Source organism: Physeter macrocephalus, chromosome 2 (genome assembly GCF_002837175.3).
Source record: "Physeter macrocephalus isolate SW-GA chromosome 2, ASM283717v5, whole genome shotgun sequence".
NCBI classification, from domain to species: Eukaryota; Metazoa; Chordata; class Mammalia; order Artiodactyla; family Physeteridae; genus Physeter; species Physeter macrocephalus.
The window spans coordinates 127,373,389-127,398,096 of record NC_041215.1 but is presented as its reverse complement, the minus strand read 5'-3'; the positions used below and the strand labels follow the sequence as shown (position 1 = coordinate 127,398,096).

The 24,708-nt window shown below is 46.4% G+C and overlaps 1 protein-coding gene across 1 annotated transcript in view; it reads left to right on the top strand.

Moving 5' to 3' along the window:
- Positions 1–9,874: 9,874 nt before the first annotated feature.
- Positions 9,875–24,708, top strand: part of IRS1 (insulin receptor substrate 1) — a 71,534-nt gene continuing 56,700 nt past the window's right edge. Inside the window, exon 1 of the mRNA XM_007126998.4 lies at positions 9,875–14,136. Coding sequence (XP_007127060.2) covers positions 10,378–14,115 — 3,738 coding nt within the window. The 5' untranslated portion in view covers positions 9,875–10,377 and the 3' untranslated portion in view covers positions 14,116–14,136. The remainder of the gene's footprint in view (positions 14,137–24,708) is intronic.

The window sequence follows — 24,708 nt, the reverse complement described above, 5'->3', positions numbered from 1 at the left end:
CATAAAAAGGAATGAAATTGGGTCATTTGTAGAGATGTGGATGGACCTAGAGACTGTCATACAGAGTGAAGTAAGTCAGAAAGGGAAAAACAAATATCCTATATTAATGCATATATGTGGAATCTAGAAAAATGGTACAGATGAGCCGATTTGCAGGGCAGAAATAGAGACACAGATGTAGAGCAAAAACGTATGGACACCAAGGGGGGAAAGCTGGGGGTGAGGGTGGGTGGTGTGATGAATTGGGAGATTGGGATTGACATACATACCCTAATATGTATAAAATAACTAATAAGAACCTGCTGTATAAAAAATAAATGAAATACAATTCAAAAAAATAAAACTAAAATTGATCATATGCGTGCCCTTCAAAAAAATGGTGTTGGGAGGGGCGAGGACCTCAGTGGGTCCAAAGCAGTCTTGAAAATTCTTGCTGAGTGGCCAGCCTGTAGGTGGATCTGTCTTCTGAGGCAGAGCAGTTTCTGTAACTAGTCATATAGGCAACCAAATAGGTCAAGGTGCACACGGTGTGACTGCCGGTAACTGCCCACGTCCTGGGAGATGGCAAGGATGGAGGGCGGCTTGTTTGCTGCTTCTGAGGCCTGTGGCCGTGAACTCCTCTCCACTCTCTGTGCAAATTCGTATCGGCCAACTGTGTCACCCTGGTGGACTTAGGGGGATTGGGAACTGGCACAAACATGCTGACTTCTGACTACTATTTCTGTGCATAATATACTCTTTCATTGCTTGGAAAAAAATAAATGGTGGTCAGATGTCCCACCATCCTCCCAGTTGCTCAGGATTAAAATCCCAGTCATCTTTGACTTCTCTCTTACGACTGTCCCAGTCAATCTGTTTTCAAAGCCCATCGTCCCCACCTCTGAATTTTCTCTTACACATGTTCCTTCCTCCTCATTTCCACCAGCACAAACCTAACCCAGACCCTCATTATCTCATTTGGTCTTTTGAAACAGGCTTCTAACTAGCCTGCCCTGCCCAAGATTTCCATTTTATTCTATTTTTCAGATCTGCTCATGTTACTTCTCCTGTTTATCATACCAAGTGCTCATTATTATTATTTGCCAAATAATTCCAAGCTCTTTGATCTGCATTCAAAGTCATCTGTGTGGGCCCTCAAGGTTAATGTAATAATATTCAATTCTACAATGGAGTATTGAGTGCCTGCTATGAATGATTCTCAAATGAAGAGGACTCCTCAAAGAGTTTGTAGTCTCCAGTTCTTATAATGGAACCATGATGGTTACCAGGTGCTTAATCCCTTACATGCATGATCTCATTTATAGACAGGCCGTATGTTCCTTTTCTTCCAGTCCACACAGGATGCCTGCTTTTCTTCATGACTTTCCCACCATTGTTCAGAGAGTCCCATATCTGGAGTGCTTCTTTCAGCCATCTTTATTTAACACATATCTGTCTGGTGATATATTTAACACATATAACTGGTGAAACTTAAGAAAAAGTAAGTTAAGGCGAGAGTCAACCTGGCAAACTCTTGCCACTTCTTTAACAGTAAGATTTCTGTGACCTCATCACTACATCGTAGGCCCTATTCTGCATGGGGTGAGGGATTGAAGGTGGGAGAGATAAGGAGTGGTGGGACTAATCCCATTCAAGACACGTGGTTAAAGACAACAACAGTAATGATGATGACTAATATTTATTGAGCACTGATAACATAAGAACTATCTGTTTAAAATCTCACAGTGATCCAGTGAGACGCTATCACTATTCCCATGTTATTAATACTTGAGACATGAGGTGGGTTAGATAAGTCATCAACATTTACAATGACGGTAAGCGGCAGAGCCCATGGGACCAAGACGATTCAGTTCTAAGGCCTAAATTAGTCACCTTCTGTGAATTAATCCGCAGGGTGTCAGGGTGCTCTGGGGAAAAGATGGAGAAGGTGAATGCTGGGTAGATGCCCAGTGAATTTCCATGTCAATTACCTCTCTGCCTCCAACCTTCTCTCTTCTAAATCCATCCTCAAAAACTCCCAAGACTGATGTATCCAACATGAAAGGCCAACTTTGTCGTTATCCTGATTAAACAATTTAATGGCTCTCACTGCTGGAGAGAGAAACTATTGTTATTCATTGCTCGCTAATGAAATTGACAAGGTGGTGTGTACCTTAACTGTCAGTTTAAGAAAACCGCTGCACCAAATCTAAGCACCTGGTACGGAAGGACAAGTTTGTTTTGTTTTGTTAGCCATTATGAAGAGAATCCTTATGGGATGTCATTGACTGTCTGCAAGGAAATTTAGTTTTTATCCACAGAAATCTGTCCTTGGTGGTATCACAGCAAAGTCAGGAGCAACTCATGGAGTCAAAAGGGTGGAATGGTTAAAGACAGAAGCTTTGGAGTCAGAGTTGGGAATTATGACACTGACTCTTTGAGCCTTATTTGCAGCAGCCTCAAGTGCAATTTGAGGATAACATCTTTCTCATAGGGTTGCTGTGAGGACTGAACAAGAAAATACTGGGTTAGCCAAAAAGTTCGTTCGGTTAGTGAATACATTGTTCAGTAAAGTTCTTTGCGAAAATGAAAAAATGTCTTTTATTTTTACTTTGAACCGAACGAACTTTTTGGCCAACCCAATATATAAAAGGGTTTAAAACAATGGCTATATAGAAATTCCTAAGCAAGTGATAACTATTACACATCATTAAAGGTTTCATTTTTCTGTACTTGGTATATATAATTATAGTAGTTAATTCAAGTAGTAGTACAGGAATGTAGTTGAAAAAACAAACAAGCACTATAAGAGAATATGGGAAAAAGAATCCCTTTCCCAGAGAAAACCATTGCTAAGATTTCTTATTTGCCCTTCTAGATTTTTTTCTATGTATTTAAAAATATACTTGTGCTTTTTAAAAAAAAAAACATAAATGATAGCACTTTTAATACAGTTTTGGACTTTGCCTTTTTTTTTCTGTAAGGATTGTTCCACAGTGACACAAATAAGTTTACTAAATTATTTTTAATGAACATGCAGTATTTCAACAAGTAAATATGGAATAACTTATTTAATAAGTTCTCTATTGATGGACATGTATGTTGCTTTCAGTCATTTTCTATTACAAAATAAATTTCAATGAATCCTTGTATGATGATTTCCATAAAATTCATTTCGATAAGTGGAATTGCCGGGTCAAATGGCATATGCATTTGAAATTTTTATAGCTCTTGTTCAACTGCCTTCTGAAGAGGCTGAAAGAATTTATAGTCCTACTCAGTTGTAGTGCAGAGAAGTTATTTAGATATATTCCTTATAAACCACTCCAATTTTCTTAAGCCAATTTTCTCACTGTCCCAGAAAACCCCAAGTTACACTCCTGCCTCCTTGTCTGTGATCTTGTTTTGCTGCTAGCTTAGAATTACCTTTCTTCTCATTTGTCTATCTAAATCCTACCTATCTGCATTAGTAGGACACACTCAGTTGCAAGTAACAAAAAAATGAAACTAGCTTAAGTAAAATTAAAAGTCGAGGGGAGGAAAACTACTGAAAGGATTCTAGGTAGTTCACAGAACTGAAAGATGAGCTGCAAGTTCCCAGGGCAGTTCTAGGAACCTAGGACTGGAGCCCTCACACACTCCTCTAATTATCCGTTTCCAACTTCATTTATCTCTGAATGATTTCCATTCTCTTCTGTGGTTAGACGGGTGGGTCTCATAACTGAAAAAATGTGAAAATTTACATAAAAGGTAGCACATCATAAACATGAAACTTCAAAAGACGTTTTGCACTGGCAGCTTCTAGCTCTGCCTACTTTTGGTGTCTTCTCATCTGTCATTAGATAGAATTCGATGAAGAAGTTTAGAAAACACTGATGGAACGTTGTAATGTTCCGAAAAATAATTCCTCCCAAATATCAGAGAATCAGAATTCCACTGCTATTCTTTAAGTGAAGGTTGTCTAGCAACAATTCCAGGGTCATCTTTTCTCCCACCTGCATGACTAGAATATTTTGGAAGTGCCCCTTCCTCACGCTCTCCGTGGTCCTGAACCACCCGTTGGTGGTCCTGAACAGTGCTCCCTTTTAGAGTCAGCTGAAATGTGATAGGCGGGGAATTAGGGAGTAGAGAAACTGAAGAAGCTGTTAGGGAGAAAGAAAATATTTCTGATAATTTTGTTACTGTCAAAGAAACCACAATTAACCTTGGCCAAACTGAAAGAGAGTAAGCAAATTTGTGGGAAGTATTGTCATCTATGCAGATGTCCACATGCATAAGCAAGGTCACCTAGGGGAGCAGGCAGATCACCACTGAAAACACTAACACAAATATTTGAGAGGGAATAACTCTTCACACCTGTCAGAAAGATTTGACACTTGTGATTGAAAAGAGAGAAACCTCAATGCAGTAATGTCTCAGTTAACTTGACTGACAAACCCCCAATCCTCATCAAAGAATGCAAAAGAAAATGAAAATATAATAATTAAAGAAATCAAGAAAATTTTTAAAAAGAAAAAGAAAGTCTCTTAGATAAGTGTCAGTTATTAGGGACTAAGCTAAAAAAGTCACCAATCAGTAAAATTTCTGGAATGGAAAAATTAAATAGTGGCATAGAGTTTTCACCTTCTCCCTGTCCTGCAACCTTATCCATCTGTTTATTTCATGCTTTATTTAACCAAAACCAACAACTGTTTTGAAATTGTCTTTTGAAAGTATTAATGTCTTTCTGAAATCCTGTTCCCAAGGTATTTAATTAATTTTCCTGTGTGCCTAAACCAGTGATTCTTAAATTTTAGCGTAAATAACATTCTCTTGTAATACTTCTTAGAATGCATTTGGTGGGGGGTCCAGCGTTCTCGGAGAGATCCTGGTTCAATAGGATTTGGATATAGCCAGAACTCTGCATTTTTCATCACACTTTGGAAAACACTAACACAAATGTTTGAGAGAGAATAACTCTTCACACTTGTCAGAAAATTTAATACTTGTGATTGAAAAGAGAGAAACCTCAATGCCATAATGTCTCAGTTAAGTAGAGTTTTTATTGCTGTAGTTCTTGGTATGTATACAATCCTGAAATGTAAGTATCCCCCCTGCCTTTCACAGCACCATATTACCGTGCCTTTAAACTAATCATCAGTCACCTACAACTGTGCTACTGAAAGGGTGGTGCCCACACCCACCCACCCAGCAGAATCAAGTGTCCCCTGGAGCGAGATAAAAATGCAGACCTCAGCCTGCCCTAGACCTTCTAAATCAGAACCTGCATTTTAACAAGATCCTTACGTTTGAGATGCATTGATCTAGCAGACTCTCCAGCTAAATGTGACTTTTCAGCTCACTATTTTAATTTCACTACTTCACATTTTCAATCCAAAAGGATGAAAGAGTTTAATTACAAGAGAAAATACGGTTATTAAGGAGAGAGACATCTGGAGGGTCCCAAATTATGTCTGTGATTATGACTTTTAAGTCAGAAGACAGTTGGTTTCTCTGGTATCTGAGGTCACAGTGCTCTGAGATCCCAGTACCTTGTAATTGTATTCGTCTTTCATCTTCACTGTAAGCTTCCTGTGGGCAGGATAACGTCTGAGATATTTATATCTTCAGTGGCTAGCCTAATGCCTAACCCAAGGAGGCGCTCCAAAACGCCTGGCTGGGAAAAAATTGCCAGTTGCTTACGAGTTATATCCACTCTTCAAGTTCAAGCTTAAGGCTCCTTTCCTCCAGAAGATTTCTTTGGTTATTTCACCTACCATCCACCTGCTCTAAGTAAATACAACTTATTTGACATTTAACACACACACAACTTTAGTTATCAATTATCTTTCTCTCTTATTACCCTACCAAAGGTGTAAGAAGCTGCTTCTTTTTATACTTTTCATACTGCCTTGCAGAGTAGGCATTCAAATATTGCTTACTATTGAGAGCTCTCTTAAAATTTTAAAAAACCACTAAAGTGAGAAAATCTACAAGTTTTGATTTTCCTTCAAGCATCATTCTAAATTGTCAAAATTAATTCTAGAGTTGACAATATTTAAACAGCTCCTCCAGTTTTGACCTATTTAACTTAAGTAAAACATGTACTTTGATATAAGAAATACTTTCTAATTTTCAAATGGTTGGTTGTCCCTTCAGCCAACTCAATTCTCATTTCTGTTATTTATGCCAGTAACTTATACTTCTCTATGTTGAGCATATATAAAATGTTTAATTTATAACAGATTAATTCATAACTAAAATAAATTTATAGCTAGAGGTCACTTTAGGGAAATTATGTAATAATTTATAAAGTTTGTATGATGTCCCTGAGTGTCACACAAAGACGATATTTCCATTTTAAAGCTAATTGTCGACATATTGCCCCATAGTGCACCCATGGCATGTAGAGTTTTAACTCCTGGAATCATCACTGCATTTGTCAACATCAACATAGCTGTCACAGTGTTTTGATGTATTATTATTTCAGCTCTTGTAGTTTTAAAACGCACTCTATTTAGCCTGTTACGTAAATCATCTCTAACTGTCCTATAGATGGCAGCATTGAGCAATATATTTGGTAAGATTGCTTTTTTTCGTTTCTGTGAATTTTCAGTTGGGAGTGAATTTTTCATACAGCATATTTCATTACAGTACACCGCAAGACTAATTTGGCATACGGTGGCAAGGTAATACGTGTACCTGCTCAAAGTTACTTCAGTTAGTTTCCACAAAAGCATCTCTTTCTATTCTGTATATGAACCAGATTTCCAGAGTTATCTCAACCCATTAATAAAAAAGTAGAGAAAATATGAAATTACTGTAGTATAATTATAATTAAATATTAACCACCTTTAACGTTGGTAGTAAAACATCAGCAAGTAGAAGAAAGGACAAGAACATCCAATGATCAGTGATTATCTACCACGTGAAATCCATTGGTTTGGAACAAAATGTCACAGCAATCTGGCTTATTTCATGATTTCTAATGAATATATTAGCCACTGAAGTTGTGTTTTTAAAGCAGAAATCCTTTCCCGCTGAGATTTTTTTTAAAAAGCTTTTATAATAACAATTAGTTTTATATGATCACAATTCTAACCTTTCTGTGAAGATTATTTTAGAATAGTTGCAAATTAAGTTGATCTTCCAGACGACTCTTTCCTCTAGAAAAGAGTATTTTGTTTTCCATATAGGTGTATTTCTTTTATTTAGCTTTTTTTTGGGGGGGGGATCATTTCAAAAGTAAATGGATTGGGATTGTTTTTCCTACAAAATTTGAAATATTCTCCACCCCCGCCCCGCGCTAAACATCCAACCTCTAAAAAGCCCTTTGGCCTTAGATTACATTGTTATTAGTAAACAACACTTTTACCTTTTATTTTTTTCCTCTCCAAGGGTAAAACCCCACAATTACTTTACTACTAACTTCAGACTTCCCTGCTTCGCATCTCCCTCCTCTGCTCCCCGTAAAGCGCGCTATTCCCCCAGAATCTCGGTCACTGTTATTGCCTCCTTGTTACCAGATTATATCTGCTATTTATAGCTTTGCTGTAGTGGGCACGTGTGCCCACATCACCAAGCTGTCAGAAGTGGAGAAGGGCGGGCTTGGGCTTTCAATTCAACAGCGCGTACACAAATTATAGATTAACCAGGTTGAGATGAGGCTGCACGATGGCACGGAATAAGAAGGTGAGGGAAGAAATGAGAAGCTCCCAGGCTTCGGTGGGGAGTAGCCGCCTTGCAGATACCGGCTCCCCCAATTCACGTAACACACGCTGCTGAATGGCGTCTTTGATTGTTGTTCTTCTTTTTAAACTACGCTTTGCAACCTACCTTGGTACCCTCACCCTCTCTCCCCACCTCCCTCCTGCAATGCAAGGCTTGAAAGACAGGCAGCCCCACCAATCAGCAGGCTTCCCCAAGAAACTCCCCCCGCCCCTCAGCCCGGTATTAGGCCCAGGCGCGCTTCTCGGCTGCCCAGTGGGTCCCGTCACTGAGCATGCCCGGCGCCTCCACTGCTGCGTTTCCCGGAGAGCGTCTTGCAGTGCTTGAGAGCTGGCGACCCCAAAACGGGCCAGCAATGGGGTGGGAACATAAGATAGCGTTAAAAAGAGTGACAAGCGTCATTTTATTAAGGGCCCTTAATGCCACCTGGACCAGCAGGGGACAAACTGCTTGTTTACAGGTCAGTTTAACAAACAAACAAAAACTTTGGGGAGCATTTGCTTGTGGTGACACTGAGACCGCAGGCTAACAGTGTAAGAGTCTCTGCAAGTAGACCCAAGCTGCTGACATGTTCTACTCATGAAGTGGAGCCTTTTCCTGTACAGTTGAGCTGGCACCATCCTTGTTTTCTCCCGATTATCCTTGTGGTCAAGGGTAAAAATTTTATGGGGTGGTTCAATGGGTGTGGAAGCTGTGTGTGAAACAAACACTTCAGCCAATATTTACACAGTAGAGTTCTGGCCTTATGAACCCTCTGTAGGTCCCTAACATCTTTTTAAAATCACAAATAGATTTCAGAATATGATAAGGGGCGGGCGTCTCATTTTCTCCCCAAGCCTTCATCCCAAGGTGTGAATCCCCGCCCTCTCTCTAGGATGGGGCAGGGGGAGAAGCAGTGATATTGACATTTTCTCCCTCAGTTCCTCAGCAGCTAACCCCACCGCGCCAGACATACGACGCTTCCCAGGGATCCCTCTTCTTGTTTTGGAGTGACCATAACCCCCCCAATCCCTGCCCTTGGGCGTCCCTCTGCTTTTTCGTGGTACTTCATTGCAGCAAATGCGGGGATTCCAAGGTGGAAGGCTGGCCCAGAAGTCCTTTAGAAAACCTCACACAAAATACAGATCTCACCATGGCCTATCACCCTGAAACTGAAATCCAGCCTTTATATTTCCAGGGAGAAAAAGCCTTGACTAGAAACCTCCCTCCGGAGGAGTTGATCTTACCTGTTAGGTAAGATCCAGCCCAGCTCTCGCGCCCCCTCCTCCCCGGGCCCTCCTACGCTGGGCTCTGAAGCCGCAGTGCCCCCCCGTCGCCCCCCACCCTCGCTCCTGCGTCTTCCCGAGTTCGCCCCCCCCCCCGCGTTTTCCCAGACTCCCCTCGTGCTTTCGGGTAGCCACCCAAACACCCCCGCTCGCGCCCGCGGCGGGGATTCCTGCGGGTCGGGGGCGCCCTGGGTGGCGCGCGAGGAGGAAGGCTCTGCGCCAGGGCGGGCGGCCGCGTAGGGGCGCTGCCCGAGCGCTGCGCAGAGGCCGGGCGCGGGTGCCGCTGCGGCACGGCCGCGGGGCGGAGAGGGGCGGGCGCGGGGCGGGCTCGGCCGGGAATGTAGAGACCCGGGCGGGAGCCTCCCGGCGGCGGCGGCGGCCAGGCTGCGGAGCGCAGAGGCTCCGTCACGTGTTTTTCTCCTCCGAGTGAGACGGCGGCGCGGTCGGAGGGGGCCGGCGCGCAGAGCCAGACGCCGCCGCTTGTTTTGGTTGGGGCTCTCGGCAACTCTCCGAGGAGGAGGGAGGAGGGGAGAAGTAACTGCAGCGGCAGCGCCTCCCGGGGAAGAGACGTCTTCCCCGACTCCTTCCCCAACCTCCCCCCGTTTCGTCTCCCGCCCTCGTCCTCCCCCCTCCTCCCCTGCCGACTGGAGCGAGGGGCAGGGATGAGCCTGTCCCTCTGGCGCGTCCCCAGCTCCCCAGGCTGCCTAGTAGCGTTTCGCGTGGAAAAGCCACTTTCTCTGCCTGCCGAGATGGGCCCGAACGGGGGCTGCAGAGGACGCGTCCGCGGGCGGCGGCAGCAGCAGCAGCAACGGCCGCAGCGCCGCGGTCTCTGCGATTGAGCTGGTATTTGGGCGGCTGGTGGCGGCGGGGACGGTTGGGGGGGGGTGGGAGGAGGCGGAGGAAGAGGCGAAGGAGGAGGAGGAGGGAGAACCCCGTGCAACGTTGGGACTTGGCAGCTCGCCTCCCCCTGCCCAAGGATATTTAATTTGCCTCGGGAATCGTTACTTCCAGAGGGGAACTCAGGAGGGAAGGCGCGCGCGTCTGGAGGGGCAACGCCAGGACCCCCGGCCGCCGCCTGCCTGCGCCGGACTCCGGCCCCGGCGGCGAGAGATGCTTCTTCCCGGCCGCGGCGGCTGAGAGGAGACTTGGCTCTCGGGGTATCCGGGCTGCACTCGCGCCGGACGCGCAACCTCCCCGCAGGGCATGAAACGCCCGTAAACTCCGGTCGGGGCTATCTCCTTGGCGCAGCTGCTGCGTCCTCCCCTACTGCCCCTCCCCGGCGCGGAGGGCGGCGTGGATTTCGGAATCAGGGTTTCTGCCGCCTCCAGCCCTGTTTGCATGTGCGGGGCCGCGGCGAGGAGCCTCCGCCCCCCGCCCGGTTGTTTTTCGGCGCCTCCCTCCGCGCGGTGGCGGCGGCGGCGGCAGCATGGCGAGCCCTCCCGAGACCGACGGCTTCTCCGACGTGCGCAAGGTGGGCTACCTGCGCAAGCCCAAGAGCATGCACAAGCGATTCTTCGTGCTGCGGGCGGCCAGCGAGGCTGGGGGCCCGGCGCGCCTCGAGTACTACGAGAACGAGAAGAAGTGGCGGCACAAGTCGAGCGCCCCCAAACGCTCGATCCCCCTCGAGAGCTGCTTCAACATCAACAAGCGGGCCGACTCCAAGAACAAGCACCTGGTGGCCCTCTATACCCGGGACGAGCACTTTGCCATCGCGGCGGACAGTGAGGCCGAGCAGGACAGCTGGTACCAGGCCCTCCTGCAGCTGCACAACCGTGCCAAGGGCCACCACGACGGGGCCGCGGCCCCCGGAGCGGGAGGCGGCGGGGCCAGCTGCAGTGGCAGCTCCGGCCTTGGCGAGGCTGGGGAGGACTTGAGCTACGGGGACGCGCCCCCAGGACCCGCCTTCAAGGAAGTCTGGCAGGTGATCCTGAAACCCAAGGGCCTGGGTCAGACAAAGAACCTGATTGGCATCTACCGCCTCTGCCTGACCAGCAAGACCATCAGCTTCGTGAAGCTGAACTCGGAGGCTGCCGCGGTGGTGCTGCAGCTGATGAACATCAGGCGCTGTGGCCACTCAGAGAACTTCTTCTTCATCGAAGTGGGCCGTTCCGCAGTGACGGGACCCGGGGAGTTCTGGATGCAGGTGGATGACTCTGTGGTGGCCCAGAACATGCACGAGACAATCCTGGAAGCCATGCGGGCCATGAGCGATGAGTTCCGCCCTCGAAGCAAGAGCCAGTCCTCCTCCAACTGCTCCAACCCCATCAGTGTCCCCCTGCGCAGGCATCACCTCAACAACCCTCCACCCAGCCAGGTGGGGCTGACCCGCCGCTCGCGCACAGAGAGCATCACTGCCACCTCCCCGGCCAGCTTGGTGGGCGGGAAGCAGGGCTCCTTCCGGGTCCGTGCGTCTAGTGATGGCGAAGGCACCATGTCTCGCCCTGCCTCTGTGGACGGCAGTCCTGTGAGTCCCAGCACCAACAGGACCCATGCCCACCGGCATCGAGGCAGTTCCCGGCTGCACCCGCCTCTCAACCACAGCCGCTCCATCCCCATGCCATCTTCTCGCTGCTCGCCTTCCGCCACCAGCCCGGTCAGTCTGTCGTCCAGTAGCACCAGTGGCCACGGCTCCACCTCGGACTGTCTCTTCCCGCGGCGGTCTAGTGCTTCCGTGTCTGGTTCCCCCAGTGATGGCGGTTTCATCTCCTCTGATGAGTATGGCTCCAGTCCCTGCGATTTCCGAAGTTCCTTCCGCAGTGTCACCCCGGATTCCCTGGGCCACACCCCGCCGGCCCGCGGTGAGGAGGAGCTGAGCAACTACATCTGCATGGGAGGCAAGGGGGCCTCCACCCTCACGGCCCCCAATGGTCACTACATTTTGCCTCGGAGTGGCAACGGTCACCGCTACATCCCGGCAGCTGGCTTGGGCACGAGCCCAGCCCTGACAGGGGATGAAGCAGCCAGTGCTGCAGATCTGGACAATCGGTTCCGAAAGCGGACTCACTCTGCTGGCACGTCGCCTACCATTTCCCACCAGAAGACCCCATCCCAGTCCTCTGTGGCCTCCATTGAGGAGTATACCGAGATGATGCCTGCCTACCCACCAGGAGGTGGCACTGGAGGCCGAGTGCCCAGCTACCGCCACTCCGCCTTCGTGCCCACCCACTCCTACCCAGAGGAGGGTCTGGAAATGCACCCCTTGGAGCGGCGTGTGGGCCACCACCGCCCAGACACCTCCAACCTCCACACCGATGATGGCTACATGCCCATGTCCCCAGGGGTGGCCCCAGTGCCCGGGAGCCGAAAGGGCAGTGCGGACTACATGCCCATGAGCCCCAAGAGCGTGTCTGCCCCTCAGCAGATCATCAACCCCATCAGACGCCATCCCCAGAGAGTGGACCCCAATGGCTACATGATGATGTCCCCAAGCGGCAGCTGCTCTCCTGACATTGGAGGCGGGCCCAGCAGCGGCGGCAGCAGCAGCGGTGTCGCCCCTTCTGGGAGCAGCTATGGCAAGCTCTGGACGAATGGGGTAGGGGGCCACCACTCTCACGCCCTGCCACACCCCAGACTCCCTGTGGAGAGCAGTAGCGGCAAGCTGTTGTCTTGTACGGGTGGCTACATGAACATGTCGCCAGTGGGGGACTCCAACACCAGCAGCCCTTCCGACTGCTACTGTGGCCCCGAGGACCCCCAGCACAAGCCAGTCCTCTCCTACTACTCACTGCCAAGGTCCTTTAAGCACACCCAGCGCCCCGGGGAGCTGGAGGAGGGCGCCCGGCACCAGCACCTCCGCCTTTCCTCCAGCTCCGGTCGACTCCTCTATGCTGCGGCGGCGGAAGATTCCTCCTCGTCCACCAGCAGCGACAGCCTGGGGGGGGGATTCTGCGCGGCTAGGCCCGAGCCCGGCCTCCCGCATCTCCACCATCAGGTCCTGCAGCCCCATCTGCCTCGAAAGGTGGACACAGCTGCCCAGACCAACAGCCGCCTGGCCCGGCCCACGAGGCTGTCCCTGGGGGATCCCAAGGCCAGCACCTTACCCCGGGCCCGAGAGCAGCAGCCGCCGCCGCCGCCGCCGCCCCTGCTGCCCCCTCCGGAGCCCAAGAGCCCAGGGGAATATGTGAATATTGAATTTGGGAGCGATCAGCCGGGCTACTTATCAGGCCCGGGGGCGTCCCACAGCTCGCCTTCTGTCCGGTGTCCATCCCAGCTCCAGCCCGCTCCCAGAGAGGAGGAGACGGGCGCGGAAGAGTACATGAACATGGACCTGGGGCCGGGCCGGAGGGCCGCCTGGCGGGAGAGCCCTGGGGTCCAGCCGGGCAGCATGGGCCCGGCGCCCGCTGGAGCCGCTAGCGTGTGCAGGCCCACCAGGGCAGTGCCCAGCAGCCGGGGTGACTACATGACCATGCAGATGGGCTGTCCCCGGCAGAGCTACGTGGACACCTCGCCGGTCGCCCCCATCAGCTATGCGGACATGCGGGCCGGCGGCGGCGTCGTCGTGGAGGAGGCCAGCCTGCTTGGGGCCGCCGCGGCCGCGCCCTCCTCTTCCTCGACGGCCTCTGCTTCCCCCGCTGGGCCTCAAGCAGCAGAGGAACTGACGGCCCGCCCTTCCCTGCTGGGGGGCCCGCAGGGACCCGGGGGCCCGAGTGCCTTCACGCGGGTGAACCTCAGTCCCAACCGCAACCCGAGTGCCAAAGTGATCCGTGCCGACCCGCAAGGGTGCAGGAGGAGGCACAGCTCCGAGACCTTCTCCTCGACGCCCAGCGCCACCCGGGCAGGCAACACGGTGCCCTTCGGAGGGGGGGCTGCAGCCGGGGGCGGCGGCGGCGGCAGCAGCACGGAGGATGTGAAACGCCACAGCTCTGCTTCCTTTGAGAACGTGTGGCTGCGGCCTGGGGAGCTCGGGGGAGCCCCCAAGGAGCTGGCCCAAGTGTGCGGGGCCGCCGGGGGTCTGGAGAATGGGCTTAACTACATAGACCTGGATTTGGTCAAGGACTTCAACCAGAGCCCTCAAGAGCGCCCCGCTCAGCCGCAGCCTCCTCCTCCCCCGCCCCCTCATCAGTCTCTGGGACGCAGCGAGAGCGGCTCCACCAGCCGCTCCAGCGAGGATTTAAGCGCCTATGCCAGCATCAGTTTCCAGAAGCCGCCAGAGGACCTCCAGTAGCTCAACTGGACATCACAGCAGGTGCGTTTCACGGTGACAAAAGTCAGAAGACAAAATTGCTTTTAACCTTGTGCTCGAATTCTGTTCCCCTGCCCCCGCCCCTTCTTCCCTCTCCTCCCCACGGCTTCTTTAGGGAGTGCAGTCTTAGGAGGGAGGGGTCAGGGCACCGGAGATGACACCTGGCTGATGGCCCGATAAATCTGGAGGAGCAGCCACAGGAGGGCTTTTTCCTTTCAGGTTCCCAAGTGAAGTACTTTGGTATTTCCAAGACATATATCCTACAATACCAGTTCTGAGGTTTGTGAAGTTCATATATAAGAACCTTGATCTCTTTATCGAAGTTTTCTTTTGACTATGCAATTAGGTCAGTCTCTGGAAGGGACAGTTCTATGAAAATATTTATTAATACACGGGCTAAGCCCTTCAAGTAAAGGTAATTTCTCAGAGCTCTTAAGGGTGATTTTATCAAGTTGCTCTGTGTACTTTGGTTCTGTGATTTCACAATACCAAGGCAACATAAATAGCAGTGGGAAGCATCAATTTTTATTCTTGTTGCCCTAAAAAGATTCAGAAGTAAGAGCTTGCTTAGGCTTACGTATTTAAAGAAATACCAGATTATGGCTCTCTTTAGAACGTAATTATTGGTGACATTTTTTTTTGTTCCTTCCTGCATGAAAATTTATGAAATGTTACGCACACACACCGACCCACAACCTCACAGGCGTGGCTGCTCTTATACAGTGAAGTCTGCGTGCGTCTGGGACCCATTACTGAGTTAAGAGTTACGAAAATTCATCCCAGCTTGTGTGCCTTACAATTGTCTTTTCTTGCAAAGGCCCGCACAGAGACACCACACAGGTCATATTGGGGCTACTGTACATCTTCTGTAAAATTACTTAACATTTTTACACTGAAAAGAAGGAATATTAAGTCAGGGAAATGGAAGAGTTTGGTTTCCATCTGCACTGAATGTAAGGGCTAACCCTTGTACTCTTCGTTTGTAGGATATTTATTGTTTGCCTTTTAAGTTCAAGAGTAGATGCCTCAGTAAATGTTGAAAGTTGGCTTCAGGTGGTCTGTGGCTAAGGCTGTATTGAAAACGAGAAACATTTGTAATAGGAAATTAGCCTGCCCTTGGTTCTGTTGAGACTGTTTTCTGGTGGTCATGATTGTGGGAGGAGGAGAGGAGTATAGTTTGCAAATAATGAGATGAGTTGGCAATGTAGAAATTTCCAGCATTTGGAAACACTTTATTCTGACAAACTGATTATCTTGTGATAGTCTTTTTATATATGATTCACCGAATGAGCTTTTAAAAGCATTTTTTCTTCTTAATGTGTGTCCATTCATAAGAAATTCATGGGTGTATTGGGTTCCTATTGATAGGTATTTTTTTATTATGTGGTCACAGTCTCCTTGATTCTAACAGTTTCTAAGATTTGACCCATATCATTTTCTGTTTCGTAGAACAAGGTACAGGTATACGGACATTCAAACCAAGATTTTAGGTGATATGATATATTACACAAAGCATTTATTTGGTTAGTATTCAAGATTTATTTTCATGATTCGTTCTCTAGAAGAGAGATTTAATTGTGTACCTCAACAGTAAATATTTTGGTTATTTCAAATGATGTTTTTGGAAATGTGACTCTCTCTAACACTTTTACTGTTTGTGTTGCAAAGTGTTTCATTTATAAAGGAATGAGAATTTGAAGGGAAAAAAACCCAGCAGAACTAAGATTTTGCTTTTAAAGGAGATGAAAGATGAGGCTAACAAACAATAAGTTTTCCTCAGCTGTTTTCTTAATTTGAACAGGTTTTTTTTTTTTAAGGGTAGAATAAATAATATTTTGTTCTGAAGGAAATTGATGACCAAATAAAATTTTTGTTTTTCAAAGGGACTTTAAAATAAAATCCTCCTCATATGGAGGATACACTAAAAACGAACCAACGAAAACAAAACAATCTTCTATTAGCTTTCTGAGGGAAAATAAAATATTCTGGAACAACCATATAAGCATATCCTTAATAATCCTGGAGTAGCAATATACCATGCTTTGGTAGCACCATGCAATAAAAATTCTAAAATGTGTATTTGTAAGATGTAAATGGAGAGAGATGAGGGTGTGTGTGTGTGTGTTTTAAGTGAGGTACCAAATGCTACTTGGCACATTTACATCCTGAATTCTGCTTGTCTGCCTTTGCCCTGTTGAGTTTAAAGATGTGACGCGATAGGCAACTATCATCTGAAACAAAAAGAAATCAAACCTGTCTGTGGCAAACCACTTTGCCTGGGAATGAGTGTGTTAGTTTGTGAAAACCTTGTTTTCCTAACTTCCTCAGCAATTGCTATCTTTGCCTATCTTTCCTGTTTCTCAGGTAAAACCTGAAATAGGAAAGGAATGAGGGGCTCAGAGATGTGTGCTCTTTCTCCTAACCCCTCATTTTAAACAGCTCTGCTTGTTGAATATTTTTCACTGGAACATTTCTGAGGTATTTAGTGCAGGTGCCCAGGACTGCTGGTTGCCCTTGATTCACCTTCTGTCTGACCACCTTTTCTGTTTCTCTTCTCTCTCTCGTCCATCCGTTTCTCCTCTGGGTTCTGACCTGCTGGATTGTTTTATCCCCCTCTCCTGTGCCCCTTGTTTCCCACCTCTTATTTCATGTTCCTGCCATTGTCTTTTTTTTTTTCTTTTGGGCTCCATTTCATAATTTCGCAGTACTTGTGGCCTACTCTCCACAGAGAGTACATTGAGAGCCCAAAAGGGAGGGCAGAAAGGGCATGGCAGCCCAGCTACCTTCAACCAGCATTTACTGCAAATTTGTGTGTTAGTTTTGTAACTGCAGCTGGGCAGATAGAGCAGGCTTTGGCAAAGACACAGACTCCAGCCATTGCTTTAAGGTTCTTTTTTTTTTTTTGGTCGTTTTGTTACGTCCCCTTGAAAAACAAAATGGGCCATTTTTCTTCCTTTCACTGCATTTCCCAGTTATGATTTCCAGGATGCCTACCTCCACGACTGCCTACCTCCCATCTCTCCTTCCCCCTCCCTCCCTCCTGTCCCCTCGCTGTGTGGCCTTTTTGTCTGGCGCACACCCTCTGGGCTCTGGCACTTTCCCGTTTCCTCGGTCACCTCTGCTTCCTGCATTCCTTCCTATTTATTTGGGGCTTGGCTCCCCCTGCCTCCTGCAAGCCCCCTTTGGCCTGGGGTCGGGGGATCTGCAGCGAGGCTGAGGCCAACCTAAGAAGACTCCAGCCCGGCCCTCCTCCGGTCGCCTGGGGGCGCGGGGGCGGCCGGGGACCGGCGCGTGGTGTGAGGTGGCGGTGGCTGACGGCGGTGGCGGGCGAGCCACGGCCCCTGCAGAGCAGTACAGAGTCTGGCCCTGAGCGGGCGGGGCAGCCGGGCTCTGATTGGCCCCGCCGGAGCCAATCAGCGCGAGCGTAGGCCGAGCCGCAGCAGGGGTGGGGAGGGGCCTCAGGCGAGGGTTGATAGGGGGCCTTGGTCCGGAGTCCGCGGGTGGCGGCGGGCCGGGCATCCGTCGCCCACCCGTCTCCCTCCACCCCTTCCCTCTGAAGCCTACAGAACTGAGCCAAGTACACGCCCCCTCCATCCCCCCCCTCCCAGAGGATGTTATGCACTCGGCCTTATTCTTGTCCATCTAGACCAGAATCCTAAGAATGAGAAAGTCCAACCAGCCCACTGACAGAGGCCGGAAACACACGCTTCCTCTTGTATTTAATTGAGAAAAATCCAGGCCGTGACCATGTGACGTGCCCCATTTTGTTTCCCTCCTCTCTTTACTACGGTTTACTACTACGCCACGTTCCTGTTCCTTCACCTTCCTGTCTTGAAATCTGCAAGCAGGAGGGAGCTCTACAGCACGTGGTTGCAGGATTGATTGGGTTGGCTCAAGATTTTTACATTTACTTCTCTTACTATTGGGAGGGAGGAGAGAAAAAAACGGAGTAGGAAATACAAGTGCTGTGGCTGGCACCGTGTGGGGATTATTCGGAAAACACATTTGGCTTGAAATTACGTTAGGGTCAACCCTTTATTGAGTGCTTGCAGGTTGCAAAGCACCAAGCTAGATAAGATCAACAAAAACTGACCATCCTCGGCCCATGGGAGCTCACTGAGAAATGAAAACGTCTGATGTAGCTTGCTTGCAAATCGTGAGAATCTAGAAGTTCGTTACAAGGGCTTGGGTAGGGTTCCCTACCGAGCTTGGAGGTAATGCTGCTTGCTTCTCAAAAACAGATTTGTCTTTTGACCAGTGACAGCCCTAGTGACAGCTCATCAGGGCAGGCTGGGCGAACTGATTTTGAAAGCTTGCTAGATTTGTGTTGTGGTCCCTCACATAACCAAAATTGTGTGAAATGTAGTACCAGATGAGATCGGAAATTTGTTCAGATTTGTCTGTTGTACAATAAAGAGGGGAAATAACAAAGAGAAATACCATGGAAGTATTTTCTTCTCCCCATCCCTCTCAAATAAGCATTTCTCACCAGCCAGCAATCCCTGTTGCAATCACTGAATCATAAGCCCCAAAGGCAGCATTTTTCCTTAGGTGTTGATTGAAACATCGCAGGTGAAAATGTAAGGAAGTAATTCTATGCCCCTGAATAATTCTGTGCCCCAGTACTGCTTCTGAGCAGGTGGGAGTGAGCTTCTCTGCTGTTCCAGAGAACTTTGAGCATCTAACAATCCTCTTAATTTCTGCCATTGTTTGGGTAGCTTTTTGTGTTAAAAATAAATCCATAAAAAATTTCGTATATTGGAGTCATTTATCTGATTGCCCCCCAGATAAACACACTATCTCCAAGATTGTCTAAAGAGTAAGAGACTTGGAATCCAAAAGGGCATACTTCCCTCCCCCCCCTCCTTTTTTTTTTGTTTGTTTATCAGAATTCCCGGAAAGTAGTTTAATGCTATCTTGAATGATACAATGGAAAAAACAGCTTCTGGGAGCCAGAGATCTTGGGTTGTAGCACAGCCTGTGCCCTTCACTAAGCTGAGCGACCTTGAGAAAGTCACTTAATTTCTCTGTACACATTTCCTCATCAGTAACTGGAGAATTTTGTTCTAAATTATTCTAACTTCCTTTGCAGCTCTAAACGTAGGGATATTTTGGAGAAAATGACTGACATTCTTTAATGGGTCACTTGTAATGACGATTCTTTCTGAAGAAGCTATTGATGGGGTTGTAATGAAGTGCATTAGAATATACTGTTCTGTCCTGTTCTAACTTCTGGATCACTCTGTGGTTTGATTCAGGACTGATTTTTAACCTTTCTTGTTTGGAGGGGTCATTTTCAGGTTTTAACAGACTTTAAGACAAACCTTCCTGACTCACCAGTCTAAATTTTTGGAACCTTCTCTAGACTGGATTCGGTTCCTCTCCCTCCTCCCTAAGGTCAGCTGTTGGAAGCATCCCTCCCCACCTGACAGTATAGGTCAGGCTTTAACCAATCTATGTCTATGACATTATTCTGTTTATTATGTTGGAAATCACCCCTTCTTGCGCTGGTGGTCTGTTTATGGACAATGTTTCTCATTTGTTCCATCAGAATCCTTCAGTGAGATATCCACTTGAGTGAATGGAGAGGAAATCTGAGAGGGCAGTTGGGAACTATAGGAATTTGTGCACAATTTTTTGTTTAGTTTTATTTTTATCTGTTAGATGTGTGAAAAAGTTCTTGCTGGCAGAAATCAGTGTGGTCCGACTTTGTGCTTCAGGATTTCTGATTGGTCGTTTGAGCTGTACAGTGCTTTGCTGACCCAGTGTAATCCTGACTGTCCAGTTGCCAATGTATTCAGAGGTTCCTACCCCTTGGGCACCTCCATGTGGATTTCATAAATCATTAGAATAGTTTATTGACTCTTTCAATCAAAACTTTATTGACCTAATGCTTTTCCAATCCTCCTGCTATAATCATATATATTTCTTAGCTGTATAGTATATGAATGGTTCCTTTTATTTTGGTGGGTTGGTAGTTTTAGTATAATGGAACATTTCACAATTTTAAGGTTTTGTTTTGCTTTGTTTTAAAGAAATCCATTTCCTCAATTATTTCCTCATGTTACGGAGTTACTGGAAATTTTATTCAAGGAAAATAGCTTCTTGTGGATTAGTTTGAAGTCAGTTTCACACTAAAGATTCTGTAACTTTTTTTCATACTAATACTTTTTTTTTTTCTTTTGGCTGCGTTGGGTCTTCGTTGCTGTGCATGGGCTTTCTCTAGTTGTGGTGACCGGGGATACTCTTCGTTGCGGCGCGCGGGCTTCTCATTGCAGTGGCTTCTCTTGTTGCGGAGCACGGCTCTAGCTAGGCACGCAGACTCCAGTAGTTGTGGCTCGTGGGCTCTAGAGCTCAGGCTCAGTAGTTGTGGCGCACAGGTTTAGCCGCTCCGCGGCATGTGGGATCTTCCCGGACTAGGGATCGAACCCATTTCCCCTGCATTGGCAGGTGGATTCTTAACCACTGCGCCACCAGGGAAGTCCCCTAATACTTTTCTTGTGTTTAAAATAATAGATACTCTACCACATTTATAATTATGTAATTGACTTATTATTTCATTACCTTGTGAGTCCATAGCTATATGGCAAACTTTAAAAGTTCTTTTTAAAATGTTATTGAAACAGGCTCAGAAGTTGTAATCACATTGAATTTTAACTTAACAGAATTAAATTTTGATGTTGGTATGGTATAATTGTATATTTCAAACTATTGTGACATGTTGCAAAAAGAGTTGTTGTAAAGCTTTTTAAAATGGTAGACTAGTAAATATCATCTTTTTGGTTCTATTCTTATCTTCCAATATAGAAATGGTAGTATTTTCACCCATTCTTAATTTATGGGAATAGGCGGAGGATAGATCAGATAAATATAAGATACTGTCATCTATGGGAAGAGGAAAGTTTTCCATTTTAATAATCTTACTGCAGGCTCTACTATAATCTATTTGTTAAAACAAATTTGGTTGGATAAATGTTATTTGTGCTTCTTCAATGAGTCAGTGATCTTTGACTAACAGAGCTTTTACAAATGATGTGTTTATGTTGAAAAGGCTGCTTTTCTTTTTCAACCCCCTTTCTGCATTTTCATGAATGATAGCGGTGGAATTAACTACGTGGATCAGACTATAACTTTAATTGTATTTATCTTCAAGCAGAGAGGAGATTTTTGTGGTTTTATTACCCTACCTTGAATATTTTATTAAGCTGTGTTGCCTTCACTGTCTTCCTTTGCCATTCCCTGTTTTTGTTGTTGCTGTTTTCCAGTCTGTGTCACACTGTTCACCATCACCCCTGGCCCTTTTGGAGCCAAACCCATATACACTGGTTGCTAATTGGTCGGGCTGAAGAAGATGCCAGTATAACCGAAGTTGCAGTAAAGAAAAAAGACGTTGATAAACTTCCCTCCCCACTTATTTTTCTGTTGACCAAAAAATACTTTGATGTGAGTTCTCTGATCCTCCCTGACGTATTTAGGTCATGGTACTGAACAGTATCAGTTAATCTTGAGAAATCGATAGTTGTGTTATGTTTGTTGAAATGATCAAAGAGGCATTCTTTTGGTTGTTGTTGTTTTCCTTCATATATATCTAGTGTGGCGAACAAGTTATATTTTACACAGGAAGTCGTGATTCTTTTAGGAAGGTTATGATCTAAATGAGACGGGCAAAATTAAAAATAAAAGACATTTGCTAAAAATAGAGCAGTTGAAGGTCTCTGAAATATTCAGTAATTACTATGTATTTAACTACTATTCAATATTCTCCAATGATGATTTCCCTGTTCTTTCAAAGATTATTAAAAGGGCTCTATGGGATATGAAACATAATCATACTTAGCCTTGAATTTTAGGGATTGTGGGAATAATCAGAAGAACTTTCCATCTCCATTGTTACAATAATGGAGGCCACCCACCTCCCAACCCCAAAATAACTGATCTGCCTTTGGCCAGACAGGCCCTAAACTAGGATTCCCCTCCCCCACTTTGCCTCAATAAACACCATTGAGCACCTGTGGTATTCCAAATAGCACGTATTTTGTTAAGAGGATGGGGATAAGACATGGAAACGGGGACAAAAAATGGGAGGGAGGAGGATTCATCCAAGGAATTACCAAGTTTCTTATGGCACAGCTTACTTGGGGGGAAAAATTGAGATTCAGAAGGTGCAGTCCATGAAAATCTGCATTTTTCCTATACTTACTTACAGGGCTAAAGTGCCCATCTGTCTTAAAGTTTTGCAGCCATCTAACCATGGCTTCCTGCCTCACCATAACACAAGCATACTTAAAATAGTTTATAAGGCTGTTGAAACTCTCCTTTGGGAGAATGGTGCATTTTCGGCCATTCTGCTAGCAAACATAATATTTACAAGAAGCAAGAAAAAGATATCTTGGGTCTAAGTGAAGCAGCCAGGAGAGGGGTCCAGGTGTTAAAATGTGCAGGAGTTTTGTGAGTACTTGTCACGTGTTGGTCAGTGTTAGGAAGCATGGGGTGAAGACGAAGGCTGCAAAAGAAATTGTAAACTCTTTTCTTTTGGTCTTAGAAACTCTATTATTCAAGGACTTTTTCTCCCCCTTTGGGTAGGTGGTTTTTATTTTTAGTAGTGAAAACCTCTAAGCCTCTGACCTCTGGTTCCTGTGCTTGCTTCTGGCGGGAAGTATAATCTTCTTTGAGATTTTGTCATTTCTCTTTTTTAAGCTTTCTTTCTCTGTCTCTCTGTTTGTTTTGATGGGGTGCAGTCATACTTGTTTTTAAAAGCTTATAGTAGTTTCTTCCAGAAACATTAAAAAGCATTTTTTTAAGACCATCAAGTTTTATGATAGTTTGCTGTATCTATTCACACTCTTTGTTTCTTTAATATTTTGGTATAGGCAATGCATGCATGTGCTGTAAGTTTCAAGTAGTTTAAACATTTTTTTAAAGGTATAGAGTGAAAGTTAAGCCTTCCTCCCACTCCAGTTCCCCAGCTTCTCTTCTCAGAAGCCACCACCAATGCTCGTTTTTTGTTTATCTTTCCAGAGATGAGCTGCTCATAAAATTTGAAGCTTAGTAATAGAAAGTTGGGTAAAATGCCCAACAGCTCAGAGTCTTCCGTGGAAGAACACACTCAGACCCCACATTTCTGCACGAAAGGATCACAGCAGACAATATACCTCTTACAATAGACTCACTGCTTTGTTTTTGTTAAAGGGAAAAAGAAAAGTACTCTTTATTTTCCATGCCTCTTTTGAATACTCAGGTTAAAAGAAGTACATAACCCACGAAGGAGGAAAAGCATTAGTTAAGAAATGGTCACCTTTTCTAACTTTGAGGTGTTTGTGCTAATTGATGGAGAAGGGGAAGGTGTCTGAATTTTCAGATTTTCATGGTATTACTCAAGCATTCGGCACCCAACCCCCTTAGCCCCCCACCCCAAGACTGAATGAATAACTAGTTCTTAATATAGTGTAGTAGGATTAAGTATAAAGGTTAAGGATCCTTGTGAAGACTTTCTGGACACTAGGGTCTCATAGTTTTGAGAGTTCAAATGAATTAATGCCTCTTGCTGGATGACTGAGAGCTAGAAGTTCACCTCGGAGAAAAACATAAAAAGTGACTGCTTGGAGCTTCTAATACCAGAGGCTGTTGTCTATATTTTTCATGCTATTGGTGGTTGGTGAAAATATTCATGCTATTTTCCTAGAGTAGAGAATTACACTTTCTAAGAGTCCTCAGGCGGCTCACACAGGACCGGAAATGAAATGTTGTCCTGGAAAGGCACCCAGAGCCCGAGGACATGAGGCATCTCCAAGGATCCCCCCTCTGCCTCTTCACCAAGACTGCCCTTTTCCCATGGACACAGGAAGCTGGACCGGATGAGAACTTAAACTTGAGTGGGGAGAGATGGGGAGCAATGACTGAAATGGAGTCAAAGACTTTTAAATGGGTTGAAAGAGGTTTTCCCACCTGAGCACAAGCCCAGATCTGGGTAATGCAGAGTTGCTAATTATTGGAAAGCAAACCCAAAGGGTTGGCAACATCCCATTCAAAGCCAAAGCAGGACTTTTAACTCTTTGCCCCAGATCTTCTACCAGGCCGTATTTACTTTTTTTCTTTTACCAGAATCCCCAATGTCTTAAATGTTCCTGAGGTTACAGAACAAAACAAAATGGGGCCACTGTATAAAGTATGTCATGGTAGAGGGAGGGGAGGGAGATCCCTAAAGTGTTTTGAGGGGCTGGCTGAGTGAGGGTATTTATAGCCTAGTCTTGGCAACTCCTACCTACCCCGCTCGTACCCAACTCCCTTGACTGCTGTTTTTGCCCCCTTTCCCAGTTCCAGTGCATGCTTTAAACCACAGCTAAACAATAATTTTCTTTCAAAGTTGATCCCATCCCTCTGGTTAGATTAAGGAATATAAATATTACATTTTTTTTTTAAAGAATGGGTATTGACTTAATTTCTGAAAATATTTTACCTCCACTAGTAGGGTACCCTGGACGTCATTGGGATTATAGTTAAAACTTTCCCTTTTGCCTAAACTTTACTGCGTGTTTGTGTGTGTGTGTGTGTGTGTGTGTGTGTGTGTGTGTGTGT